Raw genomic sequence first — 21,861 nt, 5'->3', positions numbered from 1 at the left:
AAGTGACAATGATGACAAATATGTTGAGAGATTTCTTATAAAGAACCAAGAAAGCCTTTGTGTTGGTACGGGCTTTTAATGTAGCCTAAGGGAAATAAGGGACAAAGTCAGGTCAGAGCCATGTTGGCAAAACAACAACAGTACACTCACATTTTTAACCGTGACGCAGAGAGATAAATGGATAAATGGCCAACACACACAGTATGACATCTGCTCACAATCAGGCAGATGTGTACTCACAAACAGAGAGATACAGAGGCGGAGGGTAATTCAGGAACCTCAAAACATGCTAATCCAGTTTTCTGAAAAACCCTCCCCGCTGCCATCAAGATACAGTTACAAGAGGGAGAAACATTTAGCTGTGGGACAGGGGAGGAGAGAGGGGAACACAAGAGAAGCTCTGTTACCTTGTCAGCACTTTGAAATCCCAGGATTTACCACAGCGCAGATTTCCTCCGGACCGAACTGCAACAAAGACAACAGGACAGTGGATTAACTTTAATCCTATCAGTGTTTCTTATGTAGGACCCTGTTAACCAACACCTGCATTACGAATTACCGGGAGGAAACGACTCCAAGTGAACCATGACACATGGCCTCTCTGGGCCACTTCCTTAGACTATCCAGTAACCGTCCAGGTTTCTGCTGGTAACCACATTATCAGGTCTGCATGGAAGGCACATCATGGCCACAGCATGATGCAACTGACAAAAGAAAGAGGATTTTGCTGAACAAAAGTGACTGAGGACTAACATGCTGGAGCTGAGAATTGAACTGCATGGAGATTTTCACAGCAATGCCTGATATAGAAGCAAAAGAAGCCCTATGAGGAGATGAAAATGAGAAAATGACCAACAATTTGGACTGACGCATAATATTTCAGGCACCTGGAGTTTTTGTGGACAATATTGTGAGTCATGGAGAAGTCCCTTTGAGGTGAAAGGTAGACCATGTTGCTGTGTTTTGGGAGTCGTAGACGAGCTCAAGACCATCAGATCCAGTGGAACGAAAAAGACTGTTTGCTTGACGATGAGCCTCAGATCATTCCAAACCCCTGCTTTCTAGACACAGGTAAAGGCCAGCACAATAAGCTTTGACAGCTTAACGTGAGACCTAACTTCACTGTCCAGGCATCTTGACACTGGTAACTCAATACTCTTATAAGAAACATCAAGATATCCCTGATTGTGCATATGTGTGGTAACAGTGCGTGTTATAAAGTAAAGCACTGGGTTTCCTTGAACAATACCTTAAATGTTTGCAATTGTTTTCATTCTAACACCACTCAGTCTGCTGATAAGAGCACAAAAGGAAAAAATGCACCAAGGAACACCTCCAGTATCACACATAGTGTAAATGGTAAGAAAAGGCTTTAGGCCTTGATTGAGACAAGCTTAAATGAATGTCTTTTTGGAGCATTTTGTTTCTTTTTTAACCTGAGGAAATGATCACAAAGTTGTTGTGATGCTTGCACTGTAACTCTCTCTCATGGTTATACTGAATTTCCCAAAGCGAGAGTCATGGTTATAGTGGATTCCCCTTAGAGGATGGTCCGTCAGTGTTGCCATTTTTGTTCTGTGCTTTTCTCTGCCAAAAATCCTCTTAAGCAGTTATGTTAAATTCTGATTATGCCCCTGTTTCTGGGGTTGTATGTAAGACAGGAAATGTTTTCATGAGAAGTTTCAATATAATATCCAAATATAGAGAGGATTGTTCTGATCTTTTGTCATAAAAACACTGAAAAGGAAATTATACAAATGTTAATGTTAACTGAACTGATATAAATGTGACCTCAGGGGAAAATTCCCCCCAGTTATTCCTATTCCTACCCCAGTTGTTTCCTACCAGCATTCTTCTCTTTTCAACCACAAAGGGGCAGTGTTCCAGCCCTAACCACACTAACTAGAGTGCTGCAGAGTTGAGCAGGTAAAATCTGGCTTGTTTCAGATGTCTTTATAGTACATTGCTATATATTTGATGGCTCCACTTCAGTTCGCTAACGCAACATAGAGCACCAAATCTTAGAAAATGAGAAACTGGAACAGGAAAATGTTGGAAAGGGTGTTTGGTCCATTAAACTTAAGCTTTCCCCTTGTGCGTAGGTTGTGTAGTGGGAGCCACTGGAAGCGTGATGTGTAGTTGTGTGGATATTCCATGTCAATAACTCAGGTTACGTTTATTGTTGTTTTAGGTCCTGTAGTGAGAGGCGTGATTTTTTTTTTTTATATTGTTCCAAGTTTTGCCTTATCAAATATATTTGACTAAACTGCTTCAAACTGTTCAACCTAAGCAGTGTAAGTACTTCAGTTTAATACAAGTTGGTTACTGATATGTGGATTAATTAACAAAGTACTTGGTGATTGTGATTGACTACATTATCTCCTCTTCCATTAAATATGGGAAACTGTCCCCCTTTTTGTGTTTTGGCATTAGTCAGAAGAACACAAAGTGTCCATTCATGGCTGGTAGTATTTGAGCTGATTACACACTGCTGCAATCAACAGTCTTCTCTCAATCTCATATTCACTTTTGTCTGTTTATGTCTTTGGGGGTTACTAGTAGCTCTGGAGAAATCCGGAGGGCGTGTTTAATGCCTGTGGGATCCACTCCTTGTTTTCCATGTGTCCCGGGGGTTGGAAGGCAGCTGAGAGTTCAAACAGAGACTCACTCCCTCATGCTCTGCATGGCAAGAGCTCAGAGATTAAGGGGTTTGTCTGCACCGCCAACAACAAGGATTGCTCACAGTTCGTAACTTGCCAAAGAAGAAGGATGATTCAGTGTTTTTTTAAGTTGCAACTTTTGCAGCTATTACAGATATTACTTTATTGCAAAACAAGCAGTGGATAACCTGTTTTTCTTTTGTTCATCTGCCTGTGCAGGACAGGTAGAACAAAGTGTGGGGAAAAAGCAGCTACCATCTAAATGCCTGTGTGAGTCTGCTGAGTAAAGGAGCCAGAGGATGCAGGTGGCAGCGAGGCTTTGCTCTAGCTTGTTTGAAGTTTTTTCCAATGTCAAAGGTGAAGGATTATGCCTGGCATAGGAATTTAATCTTCAAATGAAAAACTTTATGAGCTGAATCTCAACAACTCCCGGGCAGAATGTGAGCATTGGCTTGTGCTGCACGCTTGTATTTTTTATTAAGGATGTGTGTGTGAATCAGTGTTAGTAGAGTGCCATGCTATTCCTTAGCAGTGGGACCGTGGATGCGACCCCAAGGAGTACAGCTATTGGCCCACAGCAGCAGGGGAAAACGGTTTACCACATCTCTGTAATCCTGAAAGAAACACAAGGAGATGCGCCGGTGTCAGGGCTGGGCATGGGCCAGGTCACCCACACCCTGGTGGAAAATTGCCAGCCAGGAGGAGAGATAATTAGTGTAATGCCAATGGAGAACAGCCCAAGGCTGGGCAGGGCACGACAGGAGCTCGACAGGTGGCCCTCCCTGAGCTGCACAGGTAGAGCTGGGAGGAAAAGAGAGGAGGTAGTTGTGGAGGAGAATGAGGAGGAGTTGGAGGAGGTGGAGGGAAAAATGAGGACAGACAGGTTTTTGAAACAGCCCTCCAAGAACTCAGGTAACTCCTCACAGCAAGACAGAGACGTGGCAGAGCTATCTGCTCAGGCAGACACTCAGGAACAACACATTCGGAGCTCAACATTACGTCCTGTCACAGACCATGCTAAAGGGATTGTCTTTGGGGAACATGGCACTGTTGCAGGGCACAGCTCTCTGCCTCGGGCTGTGTTGCGAAGGCCACGTCAGGATGAGGCTCCGCTGGGTAGGAAAACGGTGAGCATGTATGGCGACTCATTCAAGCAACAAAGAGATTCTCAACCCGAACAAGAAAGACGGCTGCGGAGGCCCAGGAGTGTGTGCATGCTGGCAGGCCCAGGTGCAGTCCTGTCGGACCCCCAGACTCAGCTCCCCTTCAAGGCAAGGGCAAGCATTTTAGAAAACAACCAGCAGTTCAGGAGCAGGAAGGCTGAGTTGAGGGCTGTGGATGGCCTCAATCCTGCTGTGGCTCAGCGGCCTTCAGCCCCTGCAGAGGTGACCCCCAGGGTCCGCCAGAGGAGCTGGAAGCCCAGGCCTGTCAGTATGACAGTACTGGAGCTAAGAAAGAGGGGCTCTGATGATGAGATAGACAGCCAGAGGAACTGCAGCCACACAGGCAGCGATGGAGGAGGCTTTCTCAAAGGGGGCTTCCGCTGGAGGCTTTTTGGGAAAACACATCAAGATAAGAGCAAGGAGAAGGAAAGTGACAAAGATGAAAAATCTTCTCCCAAATCCAGCAAATCGGATGCTCCAAAAAGTACACTGAGCTCCTTAAGACGGAGCCTTAGTCTGCGAATCAGGAGGACTCGGCCCCGGGACAAAGTTACTCCAGGGTCTGAAACGGAGTCAAGGGAGCGCTCTCGAACTAAAAGTACATCTGAGGAGACAATAATGCCTCAGCAGCCTTTCTCATACCTCACAGGAAGAATGCTTCCAGCTTCTGGTGAGCAGATTGAGGATGGGGGTATGCAGTACATTCAGTACCACAGCAAGGGGATGGTCAAGGTAATGGAGGTACCCCTTTGTCCAACAAAACTGTCTTCCAAACCAGTTCAGGAGGAGCCAAGCATATGGCAGCTCATAGCCAACCGTTTCAGGAGGAAAGAGCAGCCATACAGTGGCAAATGTGAATCCCAGCTGTCCCAGAGCAAAGACACTGGCCAATATCCCCTGGCCGGGGATAATAAGTCACAGCCAGTCGCCATAGAGACTCTGGCAGGCATTGACTCCCACAAAGGTCAAGGTAAGACCTGCAAGATTGCTGAATTTATTTCCCAGCTCAGTTCTCCATTTATAGTCCCTCCTTCACTGCACAGAAAGTTACAGCTCAAGAGAAACACGGAAGCGCTTTTTTTTTTTTTTTTTAGGACAGGCAAATGAAAAACACATGGGGAATTGTGAGTTTGGATGGCATTCAAAAACGTCTGGTTTCAGAGAGTCCTTTTGGAATTTCTATTTTGGGTACTTAATTTCTCCAGTGTTTTTCATGTGTGAACCGCCTGTGTGTATGCACTTACACAGCAAATTAATTTGCCTTACAAGTTCAGTAAATGAATAGGTAAGTAAAATAAACTAAACTCACCATTGAGATTAAGAACACGTTATAATGGCTTGTTTTACATTGGTGTCACTGTAGTATAGCACAGCCCCAGTACAGTCTCTGTGTTACCCAGACACAGGACATGGGATTCTTGATAATGCTATCTATTGGCCTCACAGAGACACAGCTTAAAGCAGTAGCATTAAAGCAGTTAGTGGCTGTAATGGGGATGCATTTGGCAGCCTAGCAGGGCTAAATTAAGAGAGCTTACATGCTATAATGATGGGGAAAAGAGAAGATGACTTAAGCACAGTGTTTAAAGGTTAACTCTGACAGTGGAGTGTGTTTGTCCTGTTGCCTGGAAGAGCAGGCTGAGAGAGGCAAATATTTGTAACTATCTGAATTAATAGCTGTGATTTGCTATGTTTTGTGTGTTAAGCTCCAATTTCATACCTTCAGATGAAGACCTAATTAGTCGTCCGTGACAACTTAATGCCTTCTACGAATGTCAGGTCATACATATCCTGTATTCATTCTCATTAAGCCAACCTTTGAACTATTCTCATGCTAGCATAACACTTGTAATGGGTCCTGAGGTCAACCTTGTTGTGCTTCCAGTCTATTTGTATTCTCACATGGCATGTTACCAGGGATACCTGTTCCTGTACTGGAGTGTCAAGTGATATTTGTCCATTTATTCCACTGAAGTCAGTCAGTCAGGCAGTAGGAATGTAGGTGTGCCGATCAGCGTGAGTAAAGTTAGGCGCTCAATGCCCTGGGTGGGACTCTGCGCCTGTTGCTACCTGCCTAAGTGTTTGCTCCTGAATTAAATCCAGAAAGCTGAAGCCCTGCCCCAAACTAAACACACACACATGTGCACACACCTTCCTGATTATAACTTCTTAATCTTGTGTGTGAGTGAAGTTTGGGGGAAGGGAGGTACAGGGTGAGGGGTTTAAGGTGTACACCCCACCCCCACCTGTGGATGAACAAAGCCACTCTGTCGAGCTTGTGGAGGCATGAGTGATCAGTGAGCCATGTGCTGATGGGGGCTCTCTGGGGGTCTTTGGGTTGGAGGAGGGGTGGCCGGTCATGGGGCCTGGGTGGTCACCACCAGTGCACTTATCTAGCGAAGGTTGTAATATTGGGAATGGGACTGTAGAGTGACTTCTGTAATAAGTCGTGGTATACGGTGTCTGCAGGATCCAGTAGAAAGAAAAGTGTTTACTGATGCGTATTTATTCTGTCTTGCCTTGACTTGCCTATTACCTATTGACAATCTGAAAATCCCCAGTGTATGATCCTTTATTTTGAATCCGGCATAAAATGTATTCACAAGGATAGAATTCCTTTCGTTTCTTAGTATGTCTCATTTGATACCACTTCCTGTGAATTGCTGCCAACAACGTTTCCTGCACCAACTTTAGCTTGCAGTTGGAATTAGTCTGCCTTCTTCAAAATCTGCTCATTGAAAATTAATTTAAAAAATACATTTGCTTATTCCAGTCATACCTGCAGAAGTGGGTGAGCCAAACTCCCAGCATGTTCAAGACAAATTGACCCTTTCAAGGAAATTGGGACAAACAGTAGCAATGTGATAATGCCCTCTCACCTGCTGAAGGAGAAAAAGGGAGACAGCAATTTATTGAATAATCACTCAGTGATACAGTGTGAAATCTGTTAATAACTGAATATAACTCATATTTGAGCATCTGCCACTACTAATCCCAACGAAGGGTACATTTTGTTCTTCAGGATTGTGGTTCAGGAGGTGAGCAGCGTCCTGCTGTTCAAGACACAGTTAGCTTTTCACCAACAGGTCTACAAGTCAACTGTTGTTTGTTCCAAGTTTGAGTTTGGGTCTGTAATTTGTAGATCTTCCACCACTTTTTACGCAGTTTTCTCCTTGATTCACTGTTGATTGTTTCCATCACTTTATTCACTTGCACTGTTTTGGGTAGGAAAAAAAAAAGCTTTATTTGACACATTCGTCTCTTTACTCTACAAATGAAGTCAGTCAACCTCGGCATTGAACTGCAAGACATCTCCAAACCTAATTTGCAAATCTCATGTTAAGAATCCTGTTTGAACCAGGATGTCCAATTTATTTTCGGGGAAGTGATCAATGTCTGTCTGCACACAACGCAGGGCTTTAAGAGCTTTAAGTAGGGCAGGCCATCCAGACGGTATTAGATTGGCATGGCATAAAGAGTTTTACCTCGTTCTCTGCTGATTGTGTTTGTCACTTACCTCCTTTGATAGAAGTAAGAGGTTGGTGTTTGGGAGCTCAGAGGAGCAGAGATAAGAGCCCTGACTGAGTTGTTCGCTGTGTAAATGGCTCCGGAGAGCAGCACACAAAAGGAAGATGATGTAGGACCATTTTTTCAAGACAGGCAGGATAAAAGTAGTCAGACAGGGAATGTCGGTTGGTCATGAGGTTGGCAAATAAGGGAAGTAGAAATACTAATTGCTAGCTAAATTCTCACTCTGTAATTTATGATGGTGGGAAAGCACGACTGGAAAGTCGGTCAGAGCTAGAGTGGAAATTTAGACCTCAAGGTTGTCCTCTCTCATTCCAAAAACCACTTCAGATTCACTGCACGTAGAAATGCTGTGCACATGCACACACACCCAAACAACCAAATGCACAGGGTTTTTGCTCTCTTTGCATTTTCTTTTCTCATGAAATGGAATAAGTGGGGGGGTAATTGTGCTTCACTGCCCTCAGACTGAATGGTCATTTTTATCTGAGTAGACATGAGCAGTGAAGTGAAAACCTAACAAACAAGCTGGCAACGCAGTTTTCTCCTCTCGGAGACAAAGACACCGGTGTGCTCTCTAAGCATCACAAATGCCGGGGCTTTCTGTTTCCATATGCATTCTGGGACACAGTAATGTGGGGATGCTCATTTTTAAAGAATGACGTAACAGGGAGCACATGGATTCAATTAGGGCTTTTTTTTTTTTTAGCAGGAAACCACACTGGTTGTACTGTATGTGCTCTAAGGCTGGCAAAAGTCGGGCATCTTGTCTCTGTTATAATTTGTTGAGTTTTTTTGGGTGATTAAACATATAAGATGATTTCATAAACAAGAGTTTATTGTTGTGAGAAATACACAGGTGTTAGGTCCTGTCCAATTTCGTGTAAAAGCTCTTCCTTTCCTCTTCCTTTCTTCTTTTCAGTGTGTTTATGTCCTTGAAAACATAAGTGGTGTTCTGGTTAATAATAAGGCAGTGTGCTGTTCCAAAATCTGAGCGCTAATCACGGGCCAACAACCCCATTTCTGTGTTGAATATGATGACACTTAATTTTCCTGCATGGTTATCTATGGGTTGGCCTTTCTGTGAATGTGTCCCTTCTTTTAAAGTTTGATTATGTGGACTGTATGAGAAAATGTGAAGATAACATCTCTGCATCTGGCAGCATTTTTTACTCTGTATTGTTTCTTCTCCTATTCACTGATTCTTTCTTAATGTTGGCTTACTGCAGCAAGAGGTAAAGACTTAAACCTTTAAATGTTTGTCTAATTGGTAGTTGTGACTCTTACCTTTTTTTATCAACCCTCCAATTATGTGACAAATAACCTAATATAAATAAAAATCCTCATATCAAGTACAAAGAATGCAACTGGAAAAAATAGGCCTGCACAAAATGACAGGAAATCCAAGAAAATAAGGAAACAACCTTTATCTGATGTTTTCTCTGAGAGCTGTGACCTGCATTTAGTTTCCTGCACTGAAAAACTGAATCAGATGGGTGTCTTTGCTCATGTTCTGACATGTCAAACCCACACTGAGAGGGCTTAACATGAGGCGTGCTGTTTAAAGACTACTCCGCTCCACACAATGCTTGATGAAAGGCCCTTCTGTTAGGGATGCACTTTTCTCCTCTCCCACAACAAATGAGACATCCAGAGCAGCACGAGGCTCTTTGTAAAAATGGAGGTCAGAAATAAGTAAATATTTTAACTGAGGTTTTTTTTTTTTTACTCTAATTGTAATAGATAAAGGCATTTTTGGCTCGGGTCTGCTCAACTATGAGTCATTCACTCTTTTAGCATACATTTTGGAAAGAAAATAGAAATGTATCTTATAGTGACAGTGGTTACCTTAATGTTAGTGCTGCCATTCTTTTCATACTAGAATCGCCTTGGGCTAAAAGGGAAACCACTATTGCTGCAATAAACAGGCTTACTGTAATAATGGCTCCTTGTTTTGTGTATGAACACTTTGATTGTTGTGGTTTAGACATGAGGAGGAGTAGGGGGGGGCGTTCACCTGGTATTACACACCTTGTTGCTTGGAGACAGAGAGTCTACACCCCCGTATTAGAGATGGTATCTGCTTCTTGGGGGGCTCAGATGGTGAGAAAGCCATGATCCAAAACAGGAAGGTGGTCTTTGTTCTAATAGCTGTTATGACACATAGTTGTGTGCCCCATCTCTGTGGGAAACAGGCACAGCTTGTGTAGTCGTCATTTGTGTTTTTGGTTCTGAGAGTTTGTATTGTTCTTCATAGTGCTCTTTCCCACTGCCCTTTTTCAAAGTGTGATTATCTAGTCAAAGTCTCCAAATGTCACTGGAAAACCAAACAAGTTGAATCAAGCCTGATAATGGCTGTCTTTTTCAAATGGATTAGCTAAATCCCATTCACTGTGTTGAAAGCTTATAGTGAAATAGCCTCCATAGGTTGTACTTGCAATAGGTGTTTCACAATTCCTTCTTGAGTGTTTTGAGGTGTGGGTTTTATAAGTTGTAAATACATAAACAAAACTGTTTATGAGTAAATTAGTCAGGGAGACAGAGAAATCTTTACTGACTGTTGTAAAATGTGTTTTAGTTTTACACTAATCCTTATAATGTAGGTCTAATCTAAGAATGAATCTGTCGATTACTTTCTCGATTCTCGAATCTTCCACAATCCAAGTTGACATAATTCAAATTACTGTTCAAATTAATGTTCAAACAACTATCCAAAACCCAAAGATGTTCAATTTACTTTCATAGAAAAATTGGAAAACAAGCTACACCAAAGAACAATTGCTCTTCACCCTGAGGGTATGGTATAAATAAAGGTCAAAGTAGGCCAGTTTAAAAGACTACATCTTAACTTTACTAAGCTTGGTACAGCATGGCTCTGCAGATCTCTTTGTGTGCAGGAAATATGACAGATGATAGAAAAAGCTGACATGACAGTGAACATTCCTTTTAAAAGATTATCACAAAAATCGATCGCCCGGTAGGTTAAACTGTACTAATTACATGACCAGACTGTAGATAGGCTTTGGAATATCTATATGACAGCTGAACAGTCCGCCATAAAACTTGTTGCACACAATCTATAAACTGTAGCTATAAAGTCACTTTGCCATTATCCAATGGGAAATACTGTAAATGCCATATTATCTGTAGTTGGGGTCAAATGGGACACAAACAGACAGATTACCTGTCAGTGCTGCTTGACTTAATTTCTTTTTTATCTCTTACTTTTTAGACTCCTTCGTCAACAGCCAGGAATGGACATTGAGTCGGTCAGTGCCAGAGCTGAAAGTGGTGAGTAACTTTTTGTTGTTCTAACAGTCCCAGTTGACTCGGTTTCATCTTACTGATAGATTCAAATGTCAGTGGGAAAGCATGTTCTGTCCATGTAATACTGGTTTTGCATTTTACATGAGAGGGAACAGTTGAGAAATTGGCTGGACTTTTCCCTGGCGCGTAGTGGGTGATTTTTAATGAGATGCGTTGGCATGGAGATGCAGGGTGGCTTGCAGCAGGACGTGAGATGAGTGACAGTTTTGGGCTAGACCAGTGACACATCCTGGGTCTGATCCCACCAGCCAGTGAAGCACACACACAGCCACTGCCAAATGCACAACTAACATCCTCACATGATTTAATGCCTTCCACCCGTAAAGACTAGCAACCTTGAAAAACTGCACTCCACCGTTCTGACAGTTGATACAATATTTCCGTGTTAGGTGAATTCATTGTTGTGGCACTCTGCAAAAGAGAAAAACTTCAATGAGATAGAAAGGGGAGAATTCACAGGGAGCTGAAAGACAAACTTGCTTTTTTGGCTTCAAACACTTTAAACGCGTCTGTTTCCTTTTTTAAAATGTTTCTAAGGTGTTAATTGGCAGCTTCCACACAGGGGTTTGTTAAACGGACCCAGAAAGACTGAATTAAATGTCTCAAAATATCTATCATTCCTTTCAAAATGTTCAAAGAATTGCTGTTCAGTGACAAGATCATGCTGAAAAGAAATGTGTTGTGTGTCTCAGAAGCTTTTTAATATGATAGCAAAATCAATTTTCATGCTACAGAATAATGACAGGAACTGGGGTCAAAATGTTTCCTGTTGAAATGATGATAGGGTGAGAAAACATCTGCCACAACAGTAAGCTGTACCTTGGTATTGTAGTCTCCTGGTGGCCACTAAACTGTGGTCAAATCTTTATTTTTTTGCCTTCTTTTGATCTTCAAATGCACACGTTTTAATATTCCTAGATCAAATGTAAAAAGAATGTATAAAGAAGAGTAAAAAGGTTTGTACTGGAATAGTGCTGATACAGTCTTTTGGTTTCATAAAGGCTTTAAACCAGCAGGTCACAAAGCTGAACAGTTAAAACAGCAGGAACACAGGTTCAGTGGTACTTTCAAAGTCGATTTTTGTTGACTCATAGCTTTCACCGCACACAGCCTACAACTTTTGCTAACTTAAAGCTTATTCATACTTTATTCTGCTGGAGTACCTCGTGGTCTATGTATACTTCAGTTATACGGAGGGTAGGCTGGGAAAGGCCTTAAAACAATCTTTTCTATTGCGCCTCAAACGTCCCTATAATTAGAACCATACCTGACTCTTACACCCACTAATGAAGAAGAAGAGGGCGATGGTGGGTAAAGGAGAAGGAGGAGGAGAGGGAGGAGATGAGGCATGTTGCAGCCTTTGTTCTTCCCAGACATGCTGGCATCATCAGCCCACCCTCCGCCATGCATCACCCTAAAGGCACTGTAGTTAGGTCTGGTCTAGACACCAGGGAGAGGAAGCAGGGGAAAGATGGCAACCAAACCAATGTATATTATGAGGACATTCCTCGTAATGTTTCTGCCTCACACAGCCTGCCTAAAGGACCAAATTGTGGTTTTCGGGGGTTTGTTCCTTAACTTCAAACCATATGAACTTCTCATTAGTTTCTTGGTTTACTTTCTACCTTCCAGGCAGGAGTTTGTTTTCAGTTCATGCATGCAAGGAATTAAAAGCTACTTCTAAAGATGCAATCATCACAGTGAAAATGTAGTCACCTTTTTTATTTTGTGTGAAAGATGCATTACTGTGCATGGTAATTACAACCCAACCAATGCTGTATTTATGAGGCAGATACTAATATAGTGTAGTTTCAAAGAATGGGGCCACATAACATAAGATTTGACAAATATTCCTTTTTACAGTCGTTACAGTCAGTGGTTGACAAATCAGTATATATTGAAGGCAAAATACCTAAATAATTATTTTATATTTCATGTGATATACCAGTATCAATAAAGTTGTAATAAATAACCAGCATGTCATCCTTAGATTTAGCAATTGATCTATTGGGCTTTAATGGTAATGCTGCTGTGAACTGTTTTGACAACCTTTTATCTGTGTGGTGCATTCAAGGAGACTTAAACAACTAAGATGTGATACTTGTCAGCCAAACGGTGACCTTCTGCCTGTTATTCTTTTTATACTGACCATGGGAAAATGTTTAATTTCTGATGATATAGCTCTTAAATAATGGGCTAAAACCACCATTATGACTGAAGGTTCAGTCTTGACATTGGAAACAGCTCGACAAAAAATAGACTGAAAGGTTGAAAGCTTTGGACACACAAAGAACGAGGACTTTGTGCTAAGAATCTCATGTCAGGTCACCGTTACGGTCCTTTAAATCTACATATGCTTGTCGTTTGTACCTGTCATGTTATGCCTGTCAGTAATAATCACGGTATTTTGCTCTTGACCTTGCAGGGCATTGTTGGAAATCTGTCCAGTGGGAAGTCTGCCTTGGTCCACCGGTACTTGACAGGCACATATGTGCAGGAGGAGTCTCCTGAAGGTAAGAGTCTGCTGTTGGGTAAGTGTGGGTTAGTAGGTGATTTATAAACATTTCAGGTAATCACAAAGATTCAGATCAATGCAGCATGTTCACTGTGGCACTTATGGCCTTAATGTCACACTGCTAATTTACCTTACATCCTGTCATATAAAATACATGGCTGTTATAGGCCCATTATTAAAAACCCTTTTGGATGGTGTCAGCCTCACAAATGAAGAGAAGCCTTTTTATTACCTTGATGGCAATCTGATGTGTTTCAAAAGCATTTGATAAGTGAAATTACACAAAAACCTGCTGGCTGGTAAATTAGTTTTCTTTTGTTTTTCATAAGAAGAAAGTCAAGCATGTTGGCACTGATTGCTAAACTGTACAGAAGGATAACCATATTAGGATATTTACTTGTAGCTTTGTGCTGATTTGCCTTGTGAGAGTATTTTTCTAATTAGTTTATATGAAAATGTTGTGTGTTGGATTATATCAAGCTTCCAGATGCCATAACTGATAATTTGCTGGGTTCATTTTATAAATTTCCTTTTTACTCTGTCACTGAAGCCAGCGGGATAAATGACAAAGCATAACATTTCCAGTAAATTAGGGCTGTGAAGATTACTCATTGTTAAAACTGAACCCCATTATTTCTCTACGACTGTAAATTGAAGTTTTTATCACAAAATCATAAACAGTTTACTTCCTAAATGTCTTGATGGAGAATGAGTCAGGTTTCCATCTTTATTTTAAAAAGTACTTTATTTTTATGTGATTTTTATGCATCAATGCACCAAGGCAAATTCCTTGTATGTGTAAAAACTAAGGTGGCAATAAACCTGATTCTGATTCTGATTTAGGAGGGTCTATCTGCAGAAATGAAAAGGACCCGTCGCTATTGTAATTTACTCTCTGAGATTCGAAAATCAGATATTCTTCCATTTATCCAATAAAATCATAGTGAGAATGCCCCCTTATGGCCTGAAAGGTTAGTCGTCCTGTCAGAAATCCACAAAGATGTCGGCAAACCCAAAGTTAACTGATGATCTTTGAGAGTTTTGCAGTGTTTCGTTTTAGTGTAATTATAGTGAGGATGAGACATGAAGCGCATAATTAGTTTTCTGGCATTTTGCTGCACCAAGGGAGAAAAATCCTCATAGCTTAATTAGTCCTTGAGAAATCAATGGCGGAAATGCTGAAAAAAGTATTGTTGCTGTAATCAAGGAAACATGTCGGCACAGATATGTGCATGTGTCCCTTTTACGTTGCTGCGAGTCGCTGTGTGACACAACATACATGTCTCACAATTAGCAGCTCCTCAGGCTGTCTTTGTTTTTTATGTTCCTTAACAACTGGCTTTACTCCAGATTGAGTATTTACATTGCAGAAGTGTTGCCCAGCAGAGGAAGGGTTCAGCGATGGCTGTTTCTTCAGTGTTTTGTTCCTGGGCTTTTGCTATGATATCTGAAAAAAGGTACTGGGGTGTGTTGCCATGGCAACACCGGATGGAGCTCCGTTGGATTGTGGCTCTGTGTCAAGGTCTAAGCCTCCGTGTAAGCAGAGTATGCTCGCTGCGTGTTAACCATGCCTACCAACTTACCGTTTCTCTGTAGGCTGTCTGCAAGGTTATTAGTCGCCTCTTTTTATGGAAGGTTGAGCAACAGATTCAAGTGATTCACAATTACTTGTCATCGTGATGAAGAAGAAGTGTTCAGTGCAGAAGAGTATGATAGTTTGCTTCATTTATTCACAGCACAGGTTTTTTTTTTTGGATGCATTGTATTGGCTTGGCTCTAAATAAAGACAACAGCATTCTGGATGATTATGTAACTGAGATATTTACTTCAAATTCCATCCATGTTTTCACCAGAGCCGTATGCTTTCTTTCAGAGAGACTTTGCATAGTCTGTTCTGGCACACGTACGTGCTGCCAAGCTCCGTACAAACTCTATATTGTGATAAATCTTTGGTCTTCTGTATCGTTCAGATCCAGTCTCACTGTGTAACGAGATCCTCCTCATCTTTTTTCCCCCGTTTGTAAACAGGATTCAGACACACAGACACATAGTTTCTCAGTCCTTTGTCTGAATCTCCAAAGCTCTGTGACTTTAGTTTAAAAAAAAAAAAGAAGAAGCTGGCTGGTGATACGTGAATTTCTCTCTGTTACACAACCAGCATCCAGCAGAGCTTGAGACCCTTTGCAAAAGGCTGGGAGAATCCCCTATTTGCCAAGCGGGCTGAAGTGGACTTAACAGGGTGGAAGTATGGCTCAAGTGGATATGCATTGCTTGCTGAGACAGGAATACTATCCGCCTATTAAAAATTATAGGGCCCGGATACTGTATCTCCCTTACAGCTCCTCAGTGATGAGAGATCTGTAGTTCTTGCTACGCTGGTTGAACAGCGTGATCTCTGACACTGTTTTATCTAATCTGAACATACCTGTTCATGTTATGAAAATCCTAGAAAAATCTGATAACAGGTGTACTTTTATTGTACGTGAACATCTGCTGTCTTCAGCATCAATTTTCTTTGATACATTTCATCATGATCATTCGCAGACCTTCAAATTCTTGCATTATTAAATTTTGTAAAAATGCTCTCAGCATATTTTTGTATTCATAAGGCACTGTTTTCACTCCCGGGGACATCTCTAGCCTCACAACTTTCTCATTTGAATGTTTTTAATCTCCACAGGATCGCAAACCATTCAAATGATATGCAAAATCTAATTTACTGCGTATTTCTCCCATTGGTCTCTTCTTTATCTGCAGCCAGCTTTGCTAGCAGCAAGGAATATGCATTTGTATTAGAAAATAAATGAAGAAAATGGGAGAGAAACTCAAGGCTGCATGGGGACTAAGTGTTAGCTCACTACTATCCTGTGGACATAATGTGACCTGAGGCACACTAGCTCAGAATAAAGACGAGTTTTTTTCCCTCTGATTTTATCTCACATCACTTCCTTCCCACTCATTTCTAGTCTCTTTGCTATAATTACTCTCCTTGTCTTATCATTTCATTGCAAAGTATAATGAGTTATTCTGTTAATGCTGTGAAAACCAATCTTTGAACCCAGTGTAGCACATGCAGTGAAGTGATGGAGACTGAACGTTCAGTCTGATAATGTTTGTTGGGCCTTTCCAGGACTTGTGGCAGTACAGTGACAGTGACCCTGAACTTGTTCCCTCAGCAGCTGTGCATTAGACACGCTAAATGGCAATTTCTCGCCCACATAATTGGCTCCAGAGAGACCTGGTTTCCTGTCGGCATATGATCCTAGCAGAAACACATTCAGGAGGTCTAAACTGAGAACTGAACTTGAATTCATCTCACCAAACTTTTATGAGCCATGTCAAACTGTGTTTTAATATTAAAGTTGGGTTATCTGGTGCATTCTCATTGTTTTTATGATAGTTCAGTGTAAAATGTGTCTGCAGTCCTTTTCTGCTTGAGGAAACCCCAAGTTATTATATCCTGTGAAAGACAGTTTTTCAATATTTTTTTTACCAGCACTAGACTGGACTAAACATGTCACAAGAACGATGTCAGAACAAACTCTTGTCTCATCCTCAGGTGGACGGTTTAAGAAAGAAATAGTGGTGGATGGACAGAGCTACCTACTTCTGATCAGAGATGAAGGAGGGCCTCCAGAACTGCAGGTAAGATACTTGTTGATCCTGACAAAATGTCTCTTTGCTCCAAGATGCGTCAGACAGAAACTGTCTGTGAAATGTCACGCAGACAGGAACTGTTTAGAGACAGACCATTACATCTCTGCAGGACTGTTTGGAGCCGTGTGACAGCACTCTGTGGTTGTTCTACCAAAAGCACTTAAGGGGCAATAACAGATCAATGAGTAAGCCCCGCCAAAATCATTTTTGTGGTCAAGGGGACAACACAGCACCTAATCGTTCCATTAGTATGTGAAATATGAAGAGTAATAGAGCCACTGTTTCATTCAAATTGGGCTTTTTTAAGTCTTCTTCAGAGGACATCCAATTGATAATCTGATACTGATACTCTGTCACTGTTTTATGCTTTTCCTGTGTGCTTACCGGTAATCCACCCTTGTGTAGTGACACAGCAGGCATCAGACTCTTATCCTCAGTTTTTCTAGAGCTATGTTTTACCAGAGATTGTTGGGTTTTACCTCCCATTTACAGCTCTTACAGGACTTAAATGTACTAAAGACAGGGCATCTGTGTTTTATACTACTTTATCCAGCCTGGATTTTCTGAAGGCAAACAGTCATGGATACATTCTAACATTCGCTTTTGCATGATTGCACAGTATCTGGATTGTCCTGTTTTCAAGTTGTTAGAAAATTCTTATGTACTATATATTACTGAACAGAGGTGGGACCAAGTCAGTGTCGTTGCACTCGATTTCCCAAGTCCTAAACTTTGAGTTTTGACTTTCAACACATACTGCGCTCTTGACCAAATGTATGACCACCACATAGTTTTTGTGTACACAGTTTTTCCAACTCACACTCAATAAAAAATAAAAGGGTGCAACTTGATTGGATGCTGTCAGGTTTTGAATGAATAGCGTAAATGTGGTACACTTTTAACATACTATTTAAACTATGGGCTACCAAGTCTTTAGATTTTGTGTTGTCCAGTCAGAAGTCATCAAATTTGAGATTCGAATCACACCTCTGCTATGGAATGGTCTGAATCAACGAACAAGAGATTGTATTTTATTTGGTAATTGCTTGTTTTGATTTTCAAATCAGTATTTAATCAGCAAGTAAGTAGCAACTATAGCTGTCAAATAAATGTAATGCAAAATACTTTATTTGAAATCAAGTGATGTATAAGGTAGCATAATATACTCTAATGAAAGTACAAGTACCTCCTTCTGTTTTTATAGCTGCTATAATCAATATTTTTATATTAACAATGGATGGATGGAAAGTGATAATCTGAAAAAGGTCACTTGTAGAGGATTATGACCTCGCTCTGTTCCCGTTCCCCTCAGCTCTATGGCACGTTTTAGCATCTTAGTAAACAAAATCTAAATAGATTAAATAAGAGGATTCAGATTTAATAAGCAGATTCAGTAAAATGCTAACCAACCCCAACACTCGAGAATACGACAGACTTACTTTGTGGCTTCAGTGTCTCTGGTCACATACTATAAGATCGGTGTGAATTTACCATGTGTTTCTATTAGCCGCTACTGATACCTGGTATGGCAAAGCTCCGAATTACGCTTGCATTACGCTCAGCGAGATTAGGGAATAGAAATGAGTTCGGCTGAGTTGTCAGCTGCCTGTATAATTAGTGGCATAATTAAAGGCCTCCATTATGTTCACACTCACAGGAGGCTGAGCAGAGTTGTGGCTTGGAGGTTTGATTTACCATTCATTCCCTATTGGGGTCTGGGCGAGATGTGAAAGCTGAATGAAGAAGAGGGCATTACGGGGGAATAGTTATCACTTGATTGTCACTGTTACTACTATGAGTTCTGCTTAGCCTCTGTCATACAATGGATGGTGATTAGGATGATTTCCTCCGCTCAATGGAAACTGTTCTCCTCTGTTTGATCGTAAACTACGCAGAGATGATGAATGTTTATGACGCAGCAAATACAAAGATTCCTAGATTATAATAGCAGTGGGAATACAGAAAACCGATAAGGATGCAGTAATAGTGTTTAACCATTCACTGTCATTCCACCTTGTGCTGGTACTTTGCCTGAAAGCAAGACACTATGGCTGTTGCTACACTGCCCCCTTCTGTCTGTATTTGTGAGTTTAATTCAAAAGAAGGCCTGCAACACTTAACAGTAATAATGTCTGCATTTTTACCACAAACAAATTGAATTACTATGTTAATAATTCTTACATTTACATCTATTACTTCTCCCTCATTAAGAAAAGGTAGAATCTATGAATATGCAAATTGTATATTCCAAAAATTTAAATACTGCACAGAAAATGTCGCACTTCCAAACTAGTTGTAATGCCAAGTAGTAGCTGGCACGCACACTTCTTAAACTCCCTAATGTGAGCACAGAGAAGCTTACTAACTTTTCAGTGGATGAATGTGAAAACAGTCCTCTGGGCCACATGGCAGCTCACCTGGTAGAGCTCGCCTCCCATGTAGGCTGAGTCCTTACTGCAGCAGGGGAAAAGAAAAATCTGTTGTGTGAATGTTTTTGTGCAATAATGAGACAGCTTATATTTCACAGTGCTTCAGCATGTACCACCTCTGCTCTGTCCTCAGTTTGCTGCCTGGGTGGATGCGGTGGTTTTCGTCTTTAGCCTGGAGGATGAGATCAGCTTCCAGACAGTCTACAATTACTTCTTGCGCCTATCCAGCTACAGGAACACAGCTGAGGTCCCCATGGTCCTCGTTGGAACACAAGGTGCTTGCACTACATCTGATATATATGTTTTGTCAAGATATTGCATCCTCCATCAAGGAACTATACATTTTACACAGGATGAACTCTGTTCTTACATTGTCTTTACACTTAGAAAATATGATTAAAGGGAGTAAAAAATCTTGCACATTCTATATTATTCTTATTGTCCACAAATCACATGGAAAATTGACCATACTAACCAGTATTGTCTGTGTGATCTAGAAAGTATTTGTAACTTTTTTGGTATATTTTTGTAGAATTTGTTATCAGTAACAGAAAAAAACCAAATATCATCAGCCTTATCATTTAGATTACATCTTTAAATAATGTTTTCCTTTTCTCTTAGATGCAATCAGTGCTGCAAACCCCAGAGTGATAGATGACTCGCGGGCCAGAAAGTTGTCAAACGACCTGAAGCGCTGCACATATTATGAGACCTGCTCCACCTATGGTCTGAATGTGGAGAGAGTCTTCCAGGACGGTGAGAGGGGTGTCAAAAATTGGAAATGGGTGATACAGGAAGTAGAAGGTGTATGTTGAGCATGATGATGAGTTACAGCACACTAGTTTACCCCTACTGGCACATGAGACGGATTTGATAAGCTTCCCTTTTGATTGGCATTGTTTTCACTAGAGCTGCAACAATTGAATGAATCTGGAATTATTTTTATAATCAGTTAAACGTAAAGTAAAAGTGATGGTTTCAACTCAAATGGGAATATGTCAGACATAATCAAATTGAAGATCTCAGTTTGGGCTCTGGGAAATTGTGATGGGCGTATTTGAATTATATATCTATTATATATATACTTATAGACAAAATGATTACCAATTATTGAAGCAGTTATTGGCAAATTAATCTATAATAAATAATTTTTTTGTTGCAGCCCTAGTTTTCACACGTAAACCGCCACATAGTTTCCAATCACAGCAAACAAACAAATCAGCTACGTTTTTATGTGAATGATCAAAACTCAACTAGGACTGAGGGCCTTTTTTTGGGTAAGACCAAAACTATGAGATATTTCATCAGTTTGGCCCTTTGACAAAACATTAGGTCAGCTCAGTAATCTTGGATCAACATTTTTATTTTCTATTTCTGTGTCAGTTCAACAGGAGTAGAAATTGTGTTGAAATGTACTAATTATGATGTTTTTTTTCTCTCCACTTCGGGATAATTGGAAAAATACTTCATGCTGTTTATGAGTTATTGCTAGCAACATGCATAAATGCCTGCGCATGCTTGACTCACGTGGAGCGGTGTACATACACATTAACGTTCTTTATGCTGTGTGCTCAGCTGCCATGATTGGCAGTATACTTTGTGAACAGTTGTGGAACATTAACAGGCTCACCTCAATTAATGATACAGCAGACATTTTTAATTAAACTGCATACAATTGTCAAACACACAATTATTCATCCCAGAAGCTAAGCTGAGGGTTTCATACAAATGTGGAGCTCTAAGCTAGAGACAAGTTAATACTCAGTTGTGTATAAATGGTGAAATACCCTCTTTAAAAGTATCTGGAAACTCTGAGTTTTTCCCTGAATCCATAATTGAAGTCATGAAACTGTCGTTTGGAAACTCGGCTGCTTCATCCCTGGCACATCAACCCCTAAGGCTGCAGCTCCTTTGAAAGCCTGTCATCCCTTCACAAAACATCTGAATATGTAACACAACGTTCACTTTGCATTTCATTCACTTGATGCACAGGCACGTTGTCTTCTCTCTTTGCCTTAATTGCTTCCTGAAGCCCAATTTGAAATAATTAAAAGAGATGAAGGAGTGTTGGCTGTCTGGAGAAGTCGCTCTGTATCACTCCTGCCTTCTTTCTCTATTTGCCATGCTGCAGCAGGCAGCTGGGCATTATGGTCCCAGCTGTCAGCGCAACTTCAAATCATCCCTCTTTCCCTCAGTGCTAATTCACGTCACGCAGTCGTGAACATCACCTTCCTCTCTCCCTCTCGCTCCACCCAGTCCCTCACTCGAGTGTGCGGTGAATTAAATGACGGGTTGCGCCAATTGCATGGCAAATCAGGTTGCTCAGATGGTGACAATAGTCTCATTTGGGTAACATCAGTCTGTAGAGCTCACTGAATGACAGAAAAAAATTTATCATTTAGTATGATTACTTTTCTTGGAAATAGAAGTACCTTTTACCCAGGAGATATAATCCACCTTGCAGGATGTTGCTTATTACCAGACTGGAAAACAAATGGCCCGAGGTGATTGTGATAATTTGCTCATATGCCTCTTTGTCTGGAATTAGTTTTGCTCACTTTGTTGAGCTTTATTTGATTATT

General features: G+C 41.0%; 1 protein-coding gene across 2 annotated transcripts in view; it reads left to right on the top strand.

Moving 5' to 3' along the window:
* Nucleotides 1-857: 857 nt before the first annotated feature.
* agap3 (ArfGAP with GTPase domain, ankyrin repeat and PH domain 3) overlaps nt 858-21,861 on the top strand; it is a 73,292-nt gene continuing 52,288 nt past the window's right edge. Inside the window, exons 1-6 of one of the 2 annotated variants that reach the window (XM_035670383.1) lie at nt 858-1,071; nt 10,584-10,642; nt 13,104-13,191; nt 16,753-16,838; nt 19,413-19,554; nt 19,901-20,035. In XM_035670383.1, coding sequence (XP_035526276.1) covers nt 951-1,071; nt 10,584-10,642; nt 13,104-13,191; nt 16,753-16,838; nt 19,413-19,554; nt 19,901-20,035 — 631 coding nt within the window. In that variant the 5' untranslated portion in view covers nt 858-950. Of the gene's footprint in view, nt 1,072-2,765; nt 4,794-10,583; nt 10,643-13,103; nt 13,192-16,752; nt 16,839-19,412; nt 19,555-19,900; nt 20,036-21,861 lie in introns of those variants that run through there. The other variant, XM_035670381.1, reaches the window with a different exon arrangement.

This window comes from Morone saxatilis, unplaced genomic scaffold, assembly GCF_004916995.1.
Source record: "Morone saxatilis isolate NCDOM2014 unplaced genomic scaffold, NCSU_SB_2.0 Contig23, whole genome shotgun sequence".
In the NCBI taxonomy this organism is placed as follows: Eukaryota; Metazoa; Chordata; class Actinopteri; family Moronidae; genus Morone; species Morone saxatilis.
This window is presented reverse-complemented; position numbering and strand designations above follow the sequence as displayed.